General features: G+C 42.3%; 1 protein-coding gene across 4 annotated transcripts in view; it reads left to right on the top strand.

The window, feature by feature from the left end:
* Positions 1-20,095, top strand: part of KCNIP2 (potassium voltage-gated channel interacting protein 2) — a 1,298,474-nt gene that overhangs the window by 1,219,801 nt on the left and 58,578 nt on the right. For all 4 annotated transcript variants that reach the window (XM_069239572.1, XM_069239574.1, XM_069239573.1 and 1 more), the window contains 4 exons: positions 468-592; positions 6,528-6,597; positions 8,958-9,028; positions 14,858-14,965. In XM_069239572.1, the coding sequence (XP_069095673.1) occupies positions 468-592; positions 6,528-6,597; positions 8,958-9,028; positions 14,858-14,965 (374 nt within the window). The remainder of the gene's footprint in view (positions 1-467; positions 593-6,527; positions 6,598-8,957; positions 9,029-14,857; positions 14,966-20,095) is intronic.

The following is a 20,095-nucleotide window of genomic DNA, read 5'->3' as shown; positions in this document are numbered from 1 at the left end:
CAAAATAAAATGATGGACGCAGTTTTGAAACTTTTTAAACACTGTCCCCCAGTCACAGATCTGGGTTTAATCCATCGTTATTTTGGTCCCCTATAAAATCTGCATCAACTCAGCCTTACCTTTTATCTCCCAAAATCGGACCATCAATGTATGAGCATCAATGGTGGTTCCGAAGGCACGCCTCTTGCAGATAAACAAGCTGTAAGGGCACTGTTTGCTCTCCTAGTTCCCCCATCTTTCAATATCCTTACCCCCCCTCTACAGGAATTAGGAGACTGATGAAAGGCCAGGGCAAGGGATCAATCCTGCAATTACCACTGGGTAAAAGTGTCCCTTCCGCTACTGCTGGCACTTAGATGAATCGGCGTTCATGCAGCAATGTTTGCCATAACTAGAAATATCATTGTAAGGTACGCCCGCTTTGATGTGCTGTCATTAATGTGCTATTTTGGGTTTCGTTCCTGCAGATAGTGTGGAGGATGAGTTTGAGCTTTCCACGGTGTGCCACCGTCCCGAGGGGTTGGAGCAACTACAAGAACAAACCAAATTCACCAAAAAGGAACTGCAGGTTCTATACCGAGGTTTTAAGAATGTGAGTATAGATCTCTTGCAGAATGGGAGGGGTGCCATTGTCACAGGATGGGTTACAACGCTTTTGAAATCAGTCACGCATACAGAGAAGTTTTAAGGCGGGGCAAAAACACATTGTTTTAAATACTGCTTTCCTTTCATTCATTTCTGACATTTTTCTGAAAAATGTGTTTATGTTTCATGCATAATCAATTAAAAACGTTTATTTAGATCAAAACAGGACTTCAGATATGAGAAGTGGGAGAGTGTCACAGAGTGTTAGTGAACGGCTGCTGTGTTACAATATTAAAAACACAAATCACTAACCCTGAATATTGGATGTAAACACATTTAGGATTTGGACAAGTGTGTCTGTGCACTGACAGTGACCTGGCCAAAGAGGACATGAGCGAGCTGAAATTGGATCATAAATTCAAAGGAGTTATGAACCCGGGCCCCCAAAATACGTTTGACCCAGGGCCCCCAAATTCCTTAAGATGTCCCTGCATGCATAGACTAGAAATCAAAATATTCCAGAAATTCAATTTATAGAAGCCTTTTGCAACTGCTCTGGGGCGCAGCTTAGGTGCTACTTAAAGAATGTATGGTAGATATGCGGATACACTGCACGAGTACAGATCTTGTTTGCCCTTACTTACCTTGCACAATTGGAATTTGGGAAATGCTCACATTCTCCTATTCACAGATGTACTGGCAGAAATGTACATTTATACAAATTTGCACAATAGGAAATGTGAAATGTGAAAAAGGTGATTCATGAACATTAAGAAGCAGAGTCTGATTCAATATATGGCCCTGCAAATCAGCCCCCTAATCAATATTACATTGGCAGACGACTGAGCAGTTGTTCAGATAATTCTCTATGAACACAAGGGTATACAACTGACCCATGGTGCATGTTCTTTCACAGAAGAATAGAAGTTGAACTAGTGTGACAGGGCGCACATGTATCCTTCATTGTTTATTTTACCAGATTTAATTTTCTATTGTAGTGTCACCAGCAATAGTGCATAAAATGGTGAAATATAAAGCTGTGTGGAAAACTTGGCACATTTTGTGAAATTTATAACATTTTCATGACCAAAGGTACAGCGGGACAATATGTAATCTCACGAAGACTGAAAAATGGAATGTGCCAATGAAATTTGAAACATTTTGCAAAAAATAGAATATGATTTTTGTGAAGTAAATTAGATTTTTTTTTTTTTTTACAAACCATGGATTTGCAGTGTTGCAAGTGCCTGAATGTAAAAGCCTATAATATACGGAAGGACAATTTTAATGTGTGTTAGTTAGAATCCTCGCAAATTTAATGCTTACAAAACACATTCTGTAAATTAATGTTTCAAAAACATAATTGCTTTTCTGCTGTTTGCAAAGTATTCCCCTTCTGACAAATCAATGTATATCAAGGGAAGCGCTTTTGCAATGAGAGTGTTAGCAAGGGATGGGATTCTCTTCACAATACAAATCTGCTAAATTATTGTTTACAATAAAAAGTTTGTAAAAATGTGTTCTTGCAAATGTTTGTCTACATATACTTCATGAGGTAGGCCAGTCCACATTCTCAGCCGAAAACGGGACACGATCTGTTATGAAAAGACTCTTAGGGCCGGATGTAGCATTTTCCGATTCGCAAAATCGGATGCAGAACGGTGTCTCAGACACCGTCTGCGAGTAGCTATGGGTTCGCAAAGACCCACCTCATTAATATTAATAGCGAGTCCTTGCACTCACAGGGATAGAGGAAAACGAGTTACAAAATAAAAAAAATAACGAAACCATTTGTTTTTGGTTTTTCAGAGTAGGCAGTGGTCCATTGGACCACTGCCTGCTCTGAAAAACCCTCTTTGGCAACATTCACAAAGGGTAAGGGGTCCCATGGGGACCCCTTCCCTTTTGCAAATGGGTTACCACCAGTGTGACACTGGTGGTAACTGCGAATTGCTTTGCGACCGCATTCGCAGTCACAAAGCAATTTAACATAGCGATCCGACTCGCAAATTGTGAATGAGCATCGCAAACGGTATTTTGCATGGCGCAAACTGCGATTTTCGCAGTTTGCACCATGCAAAATGCTTGCTACATCTGGCCCATAGTGTCTAATCACCACTGCAGTGCACAGACACACCACTGAGCAGTCCAATACGTTTCACTGCCAAGTAAGCCACACACTTGACTGCTTACATCTATAATGTCATGAATGTTCATGGTAAAAGTGTTTCAAACTTAAATTACTTGACGTTCTCTCACTGCATACTGTTTTCCAAATAAACATGCTCATTTTATTACTGTGCCTCCTTACAATTCTGCAGAGTGGATTAATGATAATTTATTTCCGAGCAAGTTGTGAGACAGTTGCCCAAGAGGTGCATACGATACAGCATGCTGGAATCAATTTGACTTACTTACTTTGACTCGCAAGCATGACATTATTACATGAATCCACAAAAAACACTGTCTCCCATGGATTACACCTGGTCAGCATCAGCAGCAATATCCTCCAGATGAAGGACCATCAGATTCGAAATGCATTAGGGTTGTCATGAACTTTTTGGGATTCACAATTATGAAAAATCGACTCTTACATAAGAAAAGATCTTGCAAACCAGGGCCATCAAATGAATGGCGATGGGGTTTGCCAGAAGCCAAGGGCACATTAGCTATATCTGCATACTGTAACGATTTACAAAGTATCCTATCAAAAGGCAGATTAAAAAAAGACTGCCCATGTTTGACAGGTGTATCAAAGAGAATTGCAACTAGTGCACGAAGCATGGTTGGGATAGTACAGATATATAATACAGAGGGCAGGTGGATAATGTCAGTAATATCATACATACAGTTCCAAGATGCAACAGTGCATAATCAATGGTAAATACAACATATGTAGTTTATCATAATTTCAAACCAACACAAAAAGGCGGTACAACTAACTGATATACGTAGACATTTACTAATAGATTGGCAAAACAGTATCATTAAAGGCCTTCATTGTGGAGGCAGACAAAAATACATTATTCAAAAGGCAATATATCGTCCAGGTGTTACAGGAAATTGTCAGTATTTTGCCCATGTTCAATTATCCAGATAAGACATATTCATTTTCTGTCGTTATTTCTCAATATAAGTTCCCTATATCCACCGCAGTTGTCAGTTGGTATATGTTTATTCCATGAAACCATAAGGAATTGTTTTTTTGGTGATGGTCAACATAATGCAAGACCAGTGGTTGCCTCTGGTCCTCATTTTGAATGGCTCTTTCATGTTCCTGTATCTTCATTTTAAGCAATAGTGTTGTGCTGCCTTTATAAAGCGTGTTGCGTTCACATTTAAAGATATTAATTATAATATTGATGTTAACAGTTGATAAACTGAGTAATCCAATATTCCCAGTCTGTATTGTAGCAAAAGATTTGTTTCCTATGAAAACCATATTGAGAGAGTTACAGTCATTGCTTTTGTAAAATCAGTCGACTTCATAAGGAGCTACCCTTTTGTCCCAGTAACAGTGGTAATGTAACTGGGACATAAATAATGGCATATGGTCTTCACTTGGCAATAAACAATAGTTCTCCTCTCAAGCCAGGCACCCCTAAGAGCAGGGGGGCAGTGTTTTTGCATGTCTCAAAAGTCTCATCACCAACAACATTTTGTGATAAGGGCCATATGGGATTTATTTGTCTTATTTTTAGTTTTCAATGTTTCCTACATGCATACATGTCTGATCCTCTTTGAAGCTTTGTCAAAGATATTGGAATATACCCTCTTGTGGTAAACTGCTTAAAATGAGTACGATGTTACTAGAGAAGGTCTCTTGTTCACTACAATTGCACCTAGTCTGCATCATTTCCCCATACAGGATGTTGTTAATAACTAAAGTGAGGTGCATACTAGTAGCATTTAAAACACTGTTCCATGTTGTAGGCTTCCGATAAATCATTCTGCGTATCTTACCCTTATCAACATATAGTTCCAAATCCAAAAATGCTATTCTTTTCTTGTCATAACTCATGGTGAGGTTTACATTATATTGTTTGTCATTAAGAAAATTTTAAAAGCTCACAATTGTTCAGTATTCCAGCTCATATTACATCTACATGTATCTACCTCCAAAAAATGATGTACTGTATCCTATCTCTAGCATGCCTGATCTAGGCATGCACCTCTCTTACAACCCAAAGATAGGTTGGCGTAAGAGAGATCAAACGTAGGGCCCATCATGGTACCCTGTAGTTGTTGGTACCATTGGCCGTTATGTAGGAAAGGATTATTGGAAAGGACAGTGTCCATCATTTCTAATATCATAATGCCCTCCTAGTGTGCAGTAAAGATTTCAGGCATTTATACTAAAATCATTTTTGATGCATGTATATAAGCTGGTGATACCAAATGTGACACATAGTATGACATTCTCGCCCCAAATCATGCCCTTACACTTATTACGTATGCCCTTACTATATAGTATATAGGTAGATAGATTGCAAACAAAATTATGGAGTTGTTTATCAACATATTACACTAATCGTTCAGTTGATGAGTTAATCCCAGATATTACTGGTCTACCTGGTGGAAAGTCAACCTTGGTATGCACTTTTGGAAGTATATATGCATGAAAATGGGTACTCAGGTTTAAAAATGTTCTTCAAGAAAAGGTATTACAAGTTTTTCTAAATTGATCAAGGTAGGCCCTTGCACACTGGGGTACTGGAGTTCCATATCATAGGTGTGCTTTCTGAAAACACTTACGCAAGGGTTCAAAAGTCTTTCAGAATTCATTGATTATGCAGAAGTGTATAAACACCAGTGCATGATTTAATTCAAAGAGTAATTTTGCTGAAATGAGCACTGAAGGGCCTTCATAGTACTATTGCTATTGAGGGTAATTTAAAACCTGTGTGAAAAATAAGGGCGCTGCACAGGTGAGAAAGCAATTCAGTTACTAAGGTATTGGAAACTTCTGCAAAGCAATGAGGTCTTATAGGCTGCTGCTCTTTACCTGCTTTTAATCTTCAGAGCAGCAGTATTTTTGCTTTAGGCCACAGAAAAAGGCATTCTCCACAGGTAAACAAAATGCATATAGGTGGCGAGTGATTGTTACTCATAAAACCTAAGAATATTTGCTTTTTGTCCAGTTAAAAGTCTATGCTTGTCCAGCAAGGACAGTAATAACTATAATCCTAGAGAAAGTTAAAAACACATTTTAGCTGATCATAACTTTTGTTATAGGAGACTGTTAATTCTCAAGATTTCTAAATATAAGCCTAGATCTGAGCCAAATGCATATAATATGTGCGGAGACGAGACAAGGTCCAAACTGGGGTGGCATGGTGAGCAAAAAAACAATGTATTAAACCCAGATCTGTGACTGGGGGTGAGTGTTTGAAAAGTTTCAGCACTCCGTCCATCATCCTTTTGTGTTGCTAAGCGGGAAGAATATGCCCAGACATGGGTCCCATGCTCACTGTGCCCCTGGATTCAAGCTAGCCTGGCTGATGAAGGGTGATACCCTGAAACCAGTCCCAGGATGCTTGTTTCTGGTCCAGGGAGGACCTGGCCTGGCAGTTTGGGCTGGACTGTTCCCATACGGAACAGGGTCAAGACTGATTTGCATATGTCTAGGTCCAAACTGGGGTGGCATGGTGAGCAAAAGAACGATGGATTAAACCCAGATCTGTGACCGGGTGTCAGTGTTTGAAAAGTTTCAGCACTCCATCCATCATCCTTTTGTGCTGCTAGAGAGGCGACAGAGGGCACATTATAATTCCAAATAAGAGGCAGATGAGCTCTCCAGGGTTCCCCTCTTTTCCTGCTGAAGAGTGGGTGACTATCATAGCATCTGTATAGGGCTTATTTTGGTGAATAAACACTACAGCTCAATTTCATTTTTTTAATCTCTTTGAAGGTTTCATCTGTTTTCCATTTGTTTTTGACAGGAATGTCCAAGTGGCATCGTTAATGAAGACAACTTTAAACAGATTTACTCCCAGTTCTTTCCCCAAGGAGGTGAGTGGTATTCGTTTTAGTAAAACAGGGAGATGTGTGGCAGATTATTGGATAATGTCTTCCAAACATCATGTCCAGACGCAATGTAACAGTTTCCGAACCATTGCAACAAAATAATAACTCCCTGAAACAAAATTGTATTTGATTATGTAATAATGAATTTCTACTGTGGTAGCATAGGTCATGGAGTCATACTGCATTTAGTCTGCTTGTGTGTGCACTATTAGGCATGGCCTAGAGACAGCTTTAGTTAGGTTAGCCAGCCTCATTTAATAAAAAATCACATATTAAAAATACGTCTTTATATATATATATGCCTAGAGGGGGTTTAGATCAGGTCTCTCTCTGCATTGGTTCTTTCAGCTGTCATTCGCTTTTTCCTTCCACCCACAATAGCACAGTTCATAGGGCAGTGGGACTGCTGACTTCAACGATTGGCTCTTTTGCGCTGTGATTAGCTTAATTTTGCCTACTCACACGTGCATGTCCACTTTTGTCAACCTTTTGTGTTTAAAATGCATGTTACAGTAATTCAAAGCCAATAGTATCTTGTTGCACCAATAAAAATAATATTTTCCTGTGATGTAAGTTCAAACTAAAAAGGGTTTCTATACCTGATGTACCACTGCTTCATAGAAAGTATCCTTAACACTATTAAAGTTAAATGTAACGCTTAATTTTTTATTTGTACATTTTGTATTGCAAGCATGTAGCCGCCATATTTAGGTAGCAAGTTTTTTTCTTTTTTTTGTGAGACATGATCATTATTAAAACTAAAATAAAATATTATTATTGCCCTAGCTTGCCAAGGCTAGACCAATTGGCCTTGCAGTGCTTGTTATGTTTGAAGTTAATGGCACCTCAGTTTTATTCAGTAAATGTACGGTACCTGTGTAAAGTTACTAGCAGATCCAATCTTATGCAAGGGAACACTGAGTACTGTTGCTATGTGAGACCTATGTCTGTGCCAGAATTGGAAATACATTGTTTTTTGCTACTTTCCTCTGTTCTGAGCAACTTCCCTTTTCCTGCACTGGTCACGCTGCTGGCAGGAGATGGGACCAGGATCTAACAAGAGAGGAGTAGGGCTTTCAGTTCGCTATCTCTTTCTGGGATAAACAGCTCTTGTAGTCTAAAACACTCATGGTGTGATTGACCGTGGATGCGTGAACAACCGCATGGTGGTTAGTCATGTTGTGGACCCCACACTTTCAAGCTCCTGAGAGGAGCCGGGCGGGGGGACGGGGGGGCAGGGGGAGTAAGTAGACTAGGATCAGGTTTAATACTCAGCCAGACGGAACCCCCTAGGCTCTGAGGAGGCAAGCAAACCTGAATAAACATCCTTAATTGGTTTGGGAAGTGGGGTGCGGTGTGTGTGTGTGCACGTGCTAGAGAGAATGAAAGCGAGAGAGAGAGGAGAGAGACAGAGATAGGATGTGTGAGAGAAGCAGAGAGATTGTGAGTGATAGAGGAGAGAAAGGGATATGAGATTGGATGTGGGTGTGAAAAAGAGAGGTAGAGAGAGTGTGTGTGTATGGTGTGTGAGAGAAAGAAGGAGAGAGTGTGAGAGAAGGAAAGAATAATAGCGTAAGAGGTAGAGAGAGAGAAGGGGATGGGAGTGGGCAGATGATATGGAAGTGGAGTGAGAGGCAGGAATCACCTAGTTACTGACTTGCATCACTTGAGTGTGAAACAGTGTCCTCTATATCTTCTCAGGCTTTCACTTGTACCCAAAGAGAAACACACAAACTGTGTTCTTAACAATAGATCATATTAAATGGCATAGGTTATCTGAAGTTACCCCTGAGAAAATGACCTTCTGGTGCTTTTCATGCTTTGCAGTTGCTGTCACTGTACTGCTTTTTTCAGTCCCTGTGAACGATTGACAACTGGTCTTTTGAAAGTCGGTGTGCTTTTAGCTTTGCTATTCTAAGCATTAATGTACCGTTTACAAGCTGCACTAGCTTTTTATGTGTGCTTGTTCCTATCAGTGGCATTTTGAAAGTATTGTTTCAAATAAGATACTTGATTGAGGTTTGATTTTCCTCTTCCACAATACGTCTTGAGAAATCAGCGTGATTAAAAGTCACGTGATGCATTTCTCTTATGGGACCTTTGGGTATTCACTTCATGTGTCCATTTGATTTTTGTAAATTGAAGCCATTGCTTCAAATCCATATACTTTGTGGCAGTTGCGGTATTTACTTACCTTCACATCACAAAGCACCGCAAGTCACACAACTCAAGTCAACATCAATATTTGGATAACATTATCAGGTGCCCTAGCCACATATATATAGGCTGATGTATATGAAACCCTGAAACTTAAACTAATCATGCCTCTTTTGCTTTGTATTTAGATTCCAGTATGTATGCACATTTTCTCTTCAATGCCTTCGACACTGATCACAATGGGTCAGTCAGTTTTGAGGTGAGATTTTCCATTCTTGAGGCACAGTTTGGAGAGGAGTGGGGGTTTGAGTATATTTTTTTATAGTAATAATCTGCATTTATTTTATTTTAGCATTTTTTATAAAGAGCGAACATGGCCCCAAAGGAAGCCAGAGCATTAATCAGTTTGTAGGGGTACCATACATAAAATATTTTGATCGATGAGCGCCTAAAGCATTGAATGTTGGCATGTAATTTTGAGAAGATTTTCGACTCAACCAGTGAGCTCCACAGTATAACCGCTGGATAAAGATACAATGTGTCAACAAAATGAAGCTGATCTCCTTAAGAGGACCTAGTTTTTCTAGCTCTGCGTGATGCACCTGGTTTCATTGTGAGTTTGTGTCTATAGGAAGTTTTCTAAAGTTGATTTTGATTTTTTCTGACTTCTGATCATGGGGATTGCCAAGCGGTGTAAGGATTAGAGTTTGCTAACAGTACTTAGACCCCTACATCCACGTGCCAGAGCATTACTATAACAAGTAAAAAAAACTTGACCCTAATGCACAACTTAAAGCCTAGAATCAAAATTATTTATATATTTTGGAAATATCTGTATGGAAAGGTATGTTAGGATTGAACGTGGTGCCTGTAGGAGGGTTTTAATGGTTTACCACAGGAAATGATAAATCCAAAAATAAATAAATTATGCCAGTTGGAAAGGTGGTAATTGTACACTTGTACACTAACATTTACAACAGGAATTTCACAATTAGAAAGGACGTTTACAGATGAACTTGTTACATGTAAATTGGAGACTGAAAGAGAAGATATGTTAGAGACGTATGGAGTTATAAAAGGGGTAAACACACTAGTGAGAGGTCCTTCTCATGGTCTGTAGATAGGCGTCAAGGAACATCCGAGAAACAAAATAGAGTGTGGCTGTTGCTTATTCTCGCACAATCTCGGGATTTAAATTGCATGGCACATAATACAGAATAAGAATGCCTCTTGTCTCATGTGAACGTCAACCAAGTCACAAATGTGGGCCCCAGCCATGGCAATGGGTGTATCTCTGTCCTCAGATGTGAGTGTGGAGGGGATCCAAGGGATGTTCCCACATTGTGAAAGGTCTAAAAAATCACAAAAACCTTCCTGCATACGTCACCCAAAAGATCAACACAAATTTCATTCACCACCCTCTCAGCCAACATACACCAATCCATGTCACATTCCAGTCCCCCACCTGTGTTGTCTGTGCAGCTCCCCATAGTCTCGCAATATTGCGTTTCACAACCAACAGTCCCAATGTCCACCATATTTGGTCTGTTGCGAGGAGACACAATTTTTCTGAGGCAGTCATAGCAAACTCGGTTATCTCTCTCATATAGGCCACAACTGCTATCCAGAAGACCTGCATTGCAGGGCAGTCCTGGATGACGTGGTAAAATGTGCCAACTTGCCCACGCAACACCCCTTAATTATTGCCCTCCTCATTTTAACCAGGGTTGCCATGGCATAATAGAACCAATGTAACAGTTTTAGTTGGACTAAGCGGAAACCAGCCCATATGGCCTCCATCCTGGGGGATGCCACGGCCCCTGCCCATTTATCATCTTCCAGATCTCCTAGGCCTTGGGCCCATTGTTCCCTCAGATGTTGAAGGGCCTTGGGCATGGGATTTATTAACTTTTTGCATGTCACGGATGTAGTTTTCCGTGGCATATGTTTGTCCAGAATCCAGTCTTCACTCAGTGAGTTCTGCTCCCTTCAGCAACTTCGCCCTGAGTGTATGTCGTATTTGTATATAGCACTAAATGATAATCACATTGTAGAGCTACCCATGAGTGGACGTCCCCCTTGGTCCATAGGTTCCCCACACAGAAGAGACCAATGTTGTCAAATTCACTTAGAGTGGCCGCACATGCAAGCCGCATCCGATTGAAAGACTGTGTGCATTGGTAAGTGACAGCTAAGTTGAGCACGAGAGCAACTGCATCGGACTGAAAGGCGGTGCACGTGATCACGACCTGTGCCTTCTTGTTGCCTGCTCCTTATTGGCCACGCATGCCCTCTAAGGTGAAGGTTTAACATAATATTGAGGATCTTAGCATAAATCAAGAGAAAGAGGTTAATGTTACTTTGTCGATGAATGCGTCTGAAGTGGAGACTTCTATTGGCCCGCCGTTGACTGACAGTTTGTTTTATTTAGGGGATCACAGCACCACCACCTGCTCGTAGTGTTGTTTACTTCAGCACTCTACATATTATTATAGTGATTGGCACACTTCAGTAGATTTAGCCCATCACCTTGTATTTATTCTGTGATTGGCAACATTTGTTGTAGAGTGGTTAATTTCACAGTGATTGGCACACTTGAAAGGATACTCTTATCAGTCACTGTTGCAGATTTCAACAGCGTTTTATATTTTCACAGTGATTGGCACACTTGAGTGATACTCACCGTGCACTACAGGTGAAGCAGAAGGAATACCGAGATGAGGCCCCTGATGCAGCCAGAGCGAGCCACAGAGCAACACAACACAGTCTCGATGAAGTGGGCAACTAGGCGGGAAAACTCTTGGCCTGGCTAAATAGGCGAGAACAGACTGGCCTGTGGGGGTTGGAGATTCACATGGACCAAGGCACATTGGTGTGGGATAGACAAAGCATAACTGATGCTTTTGCAACCTACTATATGCACTTATACTCCCCGGCAGAGAACTGTTGTGAGCTGTTGGCTGACATTCTCCTTCCAACGTTTGAACAAACTAATAAAACCCTCCTTGAGGAAGAGCTCACTGAGTTTGAAATAATACAAGCAATACATGACCTGAACTTAGGTAAAGCCATCAGTCCCAATGGAGTACCCATTAACCTGTATAAACTCATGACCCGAAGATATCTTTTCACTTGCTTCGTGTGTTTGAGAGTCTACAACAAGGGTCATTGCAGAGGGGCCAGCACCTGTACATTATTGTAGTGATTCATAAAGGTAGGAAACCACTTGAGGACTGTGCCTCCTACCGGCCAATATCATTTCTAAATGCTGAAGTTAAGATCCTGGGCAAAATGTTGGCCTCTCGCCTTCTCAAGGTAATCACCACTTTAATTCACTTGTTCCAATTGAGCATTATGCCTTACCGAAGTACCACCCTGAAACTTAGGTGCCTCTGTGTATCCATTTTCACTGCAAATTCATCAGGGGGTGAGAAGACCCAGCTGTTGGTAGTAGTGAGTTGTGCAGCCTAGTAATATTTCTGAGTATTAGGCAGGGCCATCCCACCATCATATCGTCCCCTTGTGAGTTTTCATGTCACAATCCTTGTCAGGCCCCCATCCCAGAGCAGTGTTCTAACTTCCCCATTACTGGCTCTGACGTAGGTAGGTGGTGTTTTGTAACACATAAAGAAAGTGGGGAAAGAACATCATTTTAAAAGTGTTGCTCTGCTGAGGAGCGATAAGGGTAAAGACCTACACTGTCAAACACCACACTTCAGCCTATCTAGAGGCTTTGAGAGATTTTTCTTTAGGAGCAAGTTTGGGTCAGCCGTTATGTACATACTCAGATGTCAAAACCCATCTGTAACTATGGTAGTCTCACAATCCCGCGGCAGTTGTGACATCCAGAGATAAATAAAATACTTCTTCCAGTTTATAGTGTAGCCAGAATGGCGGCCAAAGGTGGATATAATCTGCATCAGTCTATTTTGTGTATTGAATGGGTCTGTTACAATTGTCATCAGCGTGTAATTAGATTTTGTCCCTCCATTGATCAGTCCACTGCAGACCAAGGAGTCCTGTCTGACACAACCTGCAAGCGGCTTAAGGACCAGGGCGAAAATCAGCGGTGTCAAGGGACAACCTTGGCGAGTGCCTAGCTGAAGTTCAAGCATGCATTTACCCTCCATTTACTTTCACCTGTGCCAGGGGTTCCATGTATAGTAGTTTCACCCACTGGAAAAATAACTCCTAAAATGGAATTAAAGATGCTGAGAGATAAATACAGATGGCTACTTGCATTACAAATGTTTTTTTCTACTTAAGAAAATGTGCAGTACTAGGTTTAGAAGATGGATTCAGAACATTTCTTAAATATTGACTTTACTGCTATAATCTATGCTCCAATTTTTTTGATGGATTTTATTGTCACTCTGAAGCTTAAAATATTTGTCCTATTCTTCATGGTTCATAACTAAGAGTTGTATTCTAATAAAAATATATATTGAAGCCTTGTTTCTCCATCATTGTCACAAAAGCTTTCAATTCAACATACAAATCTACAAGCTGTACTTCAAGGAATGATAAGGTACAGTAGAAGGTGAAAGAAAATTACACCTGCCACATGTCCCAGTACTGCGAAATTAAACATTTTGTCACCGAAGGAACATGGTTCAGTCACATCTGGGATTTGTATTAGGATACTAGGATGGCCTGTCTTTAAATTGAGAAATCCCCTTTCAATCTTCAAATAACTGTTTATTATCAATACTAAGGCATCCCATTGCCATGATGCATGCTATGATTCAAATATTTGCCCCATTTTAGTGAAATTTATGTTGTAGCAGTATAGTTCATTAGTCACTTGATCTCTGTACAAGGCTTTCAAGGCAAGGAAGTCTCTGTTTCTTCAGGTGTACATCTCAAATGACTCCAGTTTTGCGGGGTGTAAGCTAGGCATCACTCCATTTGCTGGATTACAATGCCAACCCTGACATCACTCAGCCCAGCAACGGAAAATGTCACAAAATGGCTGATATTACATCCCAGCTTTAGATAAAATATTATACAATGAAATAGGATGTCAGATAGCACAACAGAAAAGCTGATCTTCAATTTGTGCAGCAGGCAATTTGAAGATGGTGTTTAAATATGAAAATGAACAAAGAAGGTCAAATACAAGCACAGAAGTGTGGACTGTCTCTGTCAAGGTAACACATAAAATGGCCGCTTGATTATCACACTGCAGTACAGTCTGTGACAGGCAGCATTCTATGTGAAGTACTCAGCAAGCTTGCTGTAAACACTTGAGCTACTCAAAATGTACTCCAACTTATTCATATCTGTTAGGACACAAGTTCTGCTGGATTGTTTATGAATTACATGCAGAAGTTTCATGGTGGTTTTGCCGTAACTTGGCCAGGGACAAGAGCTCCAACATTCAAAATATGCCTATTACACAGCGGCAGCTGCCGCAAATCTCAAGGGGAGGTGTGGGGGAGGGATGGAGGGACAGGGGGGACATGGGGGTGCTGGGAGGGAAATAAAAAATAATTTTAAAAAATACCTTTCCTCTTTCGGTCTCCGCCGCTGCCACATGCCGCCTCAATCCTCTTCTGGTGTCCCAGCATTCATTGCTGGGACACCATAACAGGCTCCCCAGCAATCAAGGTGCTGCTTTCATGCAAAACCTTGCATGAAAGCATCACCAGGATTGGTCTGAGTGGCAGTGACTGCCGCTCAGACACAGGCCTGGGGTCTGTGCAGTTTCTCCGGCCCGGCTGTTAAACACAGTTGGGCTGGAGAAACCTAAGTGCGCATGTGTGTGTGGTCGGCCTCAGATGGCCATCCAAACACACTTGCGCACTTAGTGCACTCTACCCTCCTCCCCCCTTCCCACCTCTCGTGGCCCAGCCCCACCCCTCCCTGCACTGCTGTGCCAAAAGCAGAAAAATCAAACAACAGAAAACTATTGTTTTATTTTTCTGCTTCTGGCACAGCTAGTGGGGAGACGCTCCTTTGCCATATCGAAGGGGCCACCCCTGCTATTACATCACTATATATGGAAACAGAATAAACAACCTCCTCTATTTTGATGTCCATATTGTTTTAAAATTCTAACGGTTGTTTGTTTCAATTCCTGTGGCAGGATTTTGTGTCCGGATTATCTGTAATACTCAGAGGAAGCATAGACGACAAACTAAACTGGGCCTTCAACTTGTATGATTTAAACAAAGATGGCTGCATTACTAAAGAGGTATGTGTCAAATTAAGCCTCATCAACAGTGAATTAAAATGAAGAACTGGTGCATGGAACAATATCAGAAGAATGCAAAACATTAAGAATCGAATGCTTAACAGAGACATACATTTTTTAACTGCCCTGTAAAGTTAGCTTGTTTCAGTTCTTGTTATGTACTTCCATATTATTTACCTACCACTCAGTGAAACACATATATTTTCCAGATCAGAAAGTGACTGAAAAGAGGCCTGTATCACTCAAATGATTGACTTAGAGCTCCAAGCCCAAAAGCATGTGACACCTTCATCTGATCCATGAGCCCTTTGCATTATGGTCTTCGTAGTTTCATTATTGACATTATGCATGTGGTATGTATCTACTAGCATACACAAGCCAATTAGATAAAAAATAACACTACTTGGCAATGATAATCAATTCACAAACCAATCAGTTTTTATAAAGCGCAACTACTCACCCATCTCAAGGCGCAGGGGGTGGGTCTGGGCCTCATTCGCAGAGCCATGTCTTGAGGTTCTTCTTGAAGATGGTGAGTGATGGGCTTTGCCTGAGGTGCGTGGGCAGCTCTTAGCTGCAAGGTAGGCAAAAGATCTCCCCCCAGCGGTGGTTTTCCAGATGCGTGGGATTGTGGCAGAGCAGAGGGGTCTGGCGAGGTTATGGAATGAGATGCAATGGTTTAGGTAGGCTGGTCTGATGTTGTGAAGGGCCTTGGAGGTGTGGGTGAGTAGTTTGAAGTTGATTCACTTCTCCTCTAAGTGCCAATGGAAGATCCTCATGTTCTGGGAGATGGGTTCCTGGCGAGGGAGGTTCAGGACGAGTCCATCGGAAGAAACACTTTGCTGCGAGTACTGAACAAAGCAGGGCAAAGATTAATGTCATTCACAAACAGAAGTTTTTATGCAAAATAGTCAGTAAGATTAATACAGTATATATATATATATATATATATATATATATATATATATATATATATATATGCGTTTTCTGAAGCCAGATGTGCTATAACAGGTGTCCTACTTTGAGGGCACTATGGGGGTCATTCCGACCCCGGCGGGTGCCGCCCGCCGGGCGGAGACCGCCAGAAGACCGCACCGCGGTCAAATGAACGCGGCGGTCATTCTGACTTTCCCGCTGGGCGGCCGGGCGACCGCCAAAAGGCCGCCCGCCCGCCCAGCGGGAAAGCCCCAGCAGCGATGAAGCCGGCTCCGAATGGAGCCGGCGGAGTTGCTGGTGTGCGACGGGTGCAGTGGCACCCGTCGCGATTTTCAGTGTCTGCTAGGCAGACACTGAAAATCATTATGGGGCCCTGTTAGGGGGCCACTGCCCATGCCTGTGGCATGGGCAATGCAGGGGCCCCCAGGGACCCCACAACACCCGTTCCCGCCATCCTGTTCCTGGCGGTTTTTACCGCCAGGACCAGGATGGTGGGAAGGGGGTCGGAATCCCCATGGCGGTGCTGCGAGCAGCGCCGCCATGGAGGATTTTTTGGGGCAGGGGTAAACCGGCGGAAAACCGCCGGTTGCCCTTTTCTGACCGCGGCTTTACCGCCGCGGTCAGAATTGCCCATGAAGCACCGCCAGCCTGTTGGCAGTGCTTCCGCGGCACTCTGCCCTGGCAGTTTTCAACCGCCAGGGTCAGAATGACCGCCTATGTGTGCTCATATGGCCATATTCGGTTGTTCTTGGATCTCCCTCCCCACCACCATACTCTTTCTCAAATGCCTCACTGCCACATTTGTGTCTCTCAGCCTTGTTAGTCAGTTTCTTAGGTAGCAAGTACAGTTTCTAAATTCTGACCATTAGTTGAAAATAACTTAAATGATAAAAGGTTGGGTACTGACAGAGTGGAAGCTTAATTGAAGAACTCACATTAAAAGAAAGGGGGATTTTTGCCAGTGTTACCTTAATTTAAACTTCATGTGCAGTAGATTTAACTCTGTGGTTGTTGGATCATATGTGATAGAATCCTGAAGTCTGAGTGCTATTTGAGTATGTCACGAATTACAGGGGTATATCTGCTGTACGATTATTATCCTTTTAGGATGGGGGAAGGTGTGAGCAAAACAAAGCAGAAGTGAATAACCATCAGAAGTGACTAAAATTCAGTTGTTAGACGTACAATCGCCAGGAGAAAACGTATTTCTGACTTTTTTAGTGGAGATTGCAAAACTGGATCCCTTTCTAAATGACGCATTCAACGTGTTGATGCCATTACTTGTACACATATCAGAACTGGTAAGACACACAATAAAAATAAATGTAACATTGCTGTTAATGTACAACAATTTTAAAACATCCACGGTGAGTCCTTGATGGAAGTAACTGCGGTCCCCTGACTCCTCGCGGCAAATCTCGTGGAAATGAACCTGTACTAGTCTCCTCACAGGCCGTCCTCATTGCAAAGCACTTTCTGCGCCACAGTCTACTAAAACTCCATCCCCAATACACGTACTCGTCCATCTTTACACTATAAGATGCCAGACAATGCAACGACGCAGTGTGTTGATTGGCCTCTGACACAGGCGGTGAACTGCAGCTTCCGTTTTCATTGCGGCGCAGTTCAGTTACGAGAGGTAGCTGTGCAGGTCAGTGCATGGGGTGATTTATTTTGGCTGTTTCTAGGCCTGTTGGGTGCACTGGCTTTTACTGATGATTTCCCCGATATTACACCAAAGTGCCGCAGCGGTCTGCAGCAAGCTCAAACGAACGGACTGATTGCTGCAGATCACCTTTGCAGTGCCTGCAGGCAGCTTTCTTTTTCCATGCCTCACCGCCCGCTAATGTCCCCAAAGGCTGTGTGTGATAGGTCACAGTTTGGGCTGATTTGTTTTGCCTCTTTGTGGGCGCGTTCGGTTTGGTGCAATGTGTTTTATAGCTGGTATCTCTGCTAAACATACTTTGGTGCAACAAGCTTATATGCAGTCGACATCTCCCATACCTGGTAAAACATTTATAGAGTATATGATATGGTGGACGGCAGCTTCCTTGATCATTGCAGGCCCGCTGCCTTTGCAGTACAGACCCGAGAGGTAGCTGTGCAGGTCAGTCTGTGGGCTGATTTATTTTGGCTGCTTGTAGGTCTGGTGCTCCGGGTTTTACTGGTTATTTCCGAATATTGCAAAAAACTTTGCCTACTGCATCCTTAAATAAATGCATTCCCCCGTACCTTGCTAAACACCCACAGCATGAAAAGTGGCAGACTGCAGCTAAGAACATTCTTTTTCTTTGACTTGCTGTTAGAAATTGGGTTTCTGATTGGCAGAGGTATGAACCCTGTCCAAACAGGAACCACAATCCTAGTCAGGGCAAGTCAGATATGTATGTATGTATTGAGTATTTATAAAGCGCATTCCGGCCCAAGGGCATCGAAGCGCTAACTGGGTGAGGCGAGTCGACTTAACAAGGCGACTACCAGACTTATTGCGAAAAAAGCCAGGTCTTGACCAGTCTCCTAAATATTAGATAGTTATGTTCTTGCCTTATGTCCAATGGTAAAGAGTTCCAGATTTTAGCAGCCGCAATGGTAAATGCTCTGTCTCCCCATTTTACTTTCTTGGTGCGGGATGTTTGAATTCGATAGGCACAGGCCGAACGCAACAGCCGATTAGGCCTGTACCATTGCAGCTTGGTGGTTAAAGCCTTAGGCCCAATCCCATGGACAGCCTTGTGGGTGATGCAGAGAGCCTTAAAAGAGAGCCGCTGGATTACCGGAAGCCAGTGTAGATCTCTAAGGCACCTCTTAGCAGAGGCCCCGCGAGGCAATTTTAATAAAAGCCTAGCAGCAGTGTTCTGCATCAACTGTAGCTTGTTCAAAGATTCTTTATCCAGATTGAGCAAAAGCGCATTCCCATAGTCCAATCTGGAAATGACTAAAGCCAAAATGGCGGTAGTTCTGCAGGTTTGTGGAATAAAAGGAAATATTTTTTTTAATTTCTTCATAGTCCACATACAGGTCTTGATTATCTGATTGACCTGAGGTTTGAATGACAATTGATCGTCAAACACTAATCCTAAGTTTCTTGAGGTAGACCGTGGTACAGGAAGAGTTCCACATTCTTCAGGCCACCAGCTAGAAGACCAATGTTCCCTTCCAATTCCAAAGCACAAAATCTCAGTTTTTTCACAATTGAGTTTCAACCAGTTGGTCTTCATCCAATGATTCACTGCTGTCATACAGGCGTTGAAGCGGATGGCCACTTCTTCCAGATCTTTATTAATAGGGATGATAATTTGAGTATCGTCTGCATATGAAGTAGGAATAAAGCCGAAAGAGCGAACCAGCTCTGCCAGCGGTGCCACGTACACGTTAAATAGCGTTGGGCTTAACGAAGAGCCCTGAGGGACCCCACACGGCAAAAGATAGGCAGGGGATCTAAAGTCGCCACTACTAACTGTGGCCCACCTGTCTGATAGAAAAGATTCAATCAGCTTAAGAGCCTGGTCTCTAATGCCTACCTGATAAAGACGGTCTAGCAGGATGTGAGGAGCAATGGTGTCAAAAGCTGCCGACAGGTCCAATAGCACCAGAAAGACCCCCTGGCCCTTATCCACCAATCTGCGTATGGTGTCAGATGATGCAATGAGAGCTGATTCAGTGCTGTGGGATTTCCGAAAACCATGTTGCGAGCTGTCTAAGCCCTTAGAGGCAGACAGGAAATCAACCAATTCTTTATTAAGATGTTTTTCCAGGATTTTGGCCGCATAGGGGAGAAGGGCTATTGGGCGTAAATTCGTCAGATACACACCGTAAGCTAACCTGTGCTCACCCTTTGGTAGCTTGCACAGAGCAGTCAGGCTTAACTTAAGAGGCAATGTGTAAAGTATTTGTGCAACAATTCAAACAATAACAGTGAAAACACCACAAATAGACTTCACACCAAGTTAGAAAAATAGATCATTACTTTATAAATAAAACAAGACCAAAATGACAAAATACAATAAGTGTAAGTCGAGAAATTAATTTTAAAATAATAATGTGAAAATAGCGCTTAGAAACAATACCTGGTCACACTTGACTGGGAAAACGTTAAGAGTTCAGGCTGCCTGTGCAAGCCAGCTACAGGACCCACGCAGGACCAGCTGAGCAAAAGTACTGTAATCATTGTCACAGCATGACATGCATTGACGA

This window comes from Pleurodeles waltl, chromosome 6, assembly GCF_031143425.1.
Source record: "Pleurodeles waltl isolate 20211129_DDA chromosome 6, aPleWal1.hap1.20221129, whole genome shotgun sequence".
Classification (NCBI taxonomy): Eukaryota; Metazoa; Chordata; class Amphibia; order Caudata; family Salamandridae; genus Pleurodeles; species Pleurodeles waltl.
The sequence above is the reverse complement of the archived record's forward strand: the minus strand, read 5'-3'. Positions and strand labels throughout refer to the sequence as shown.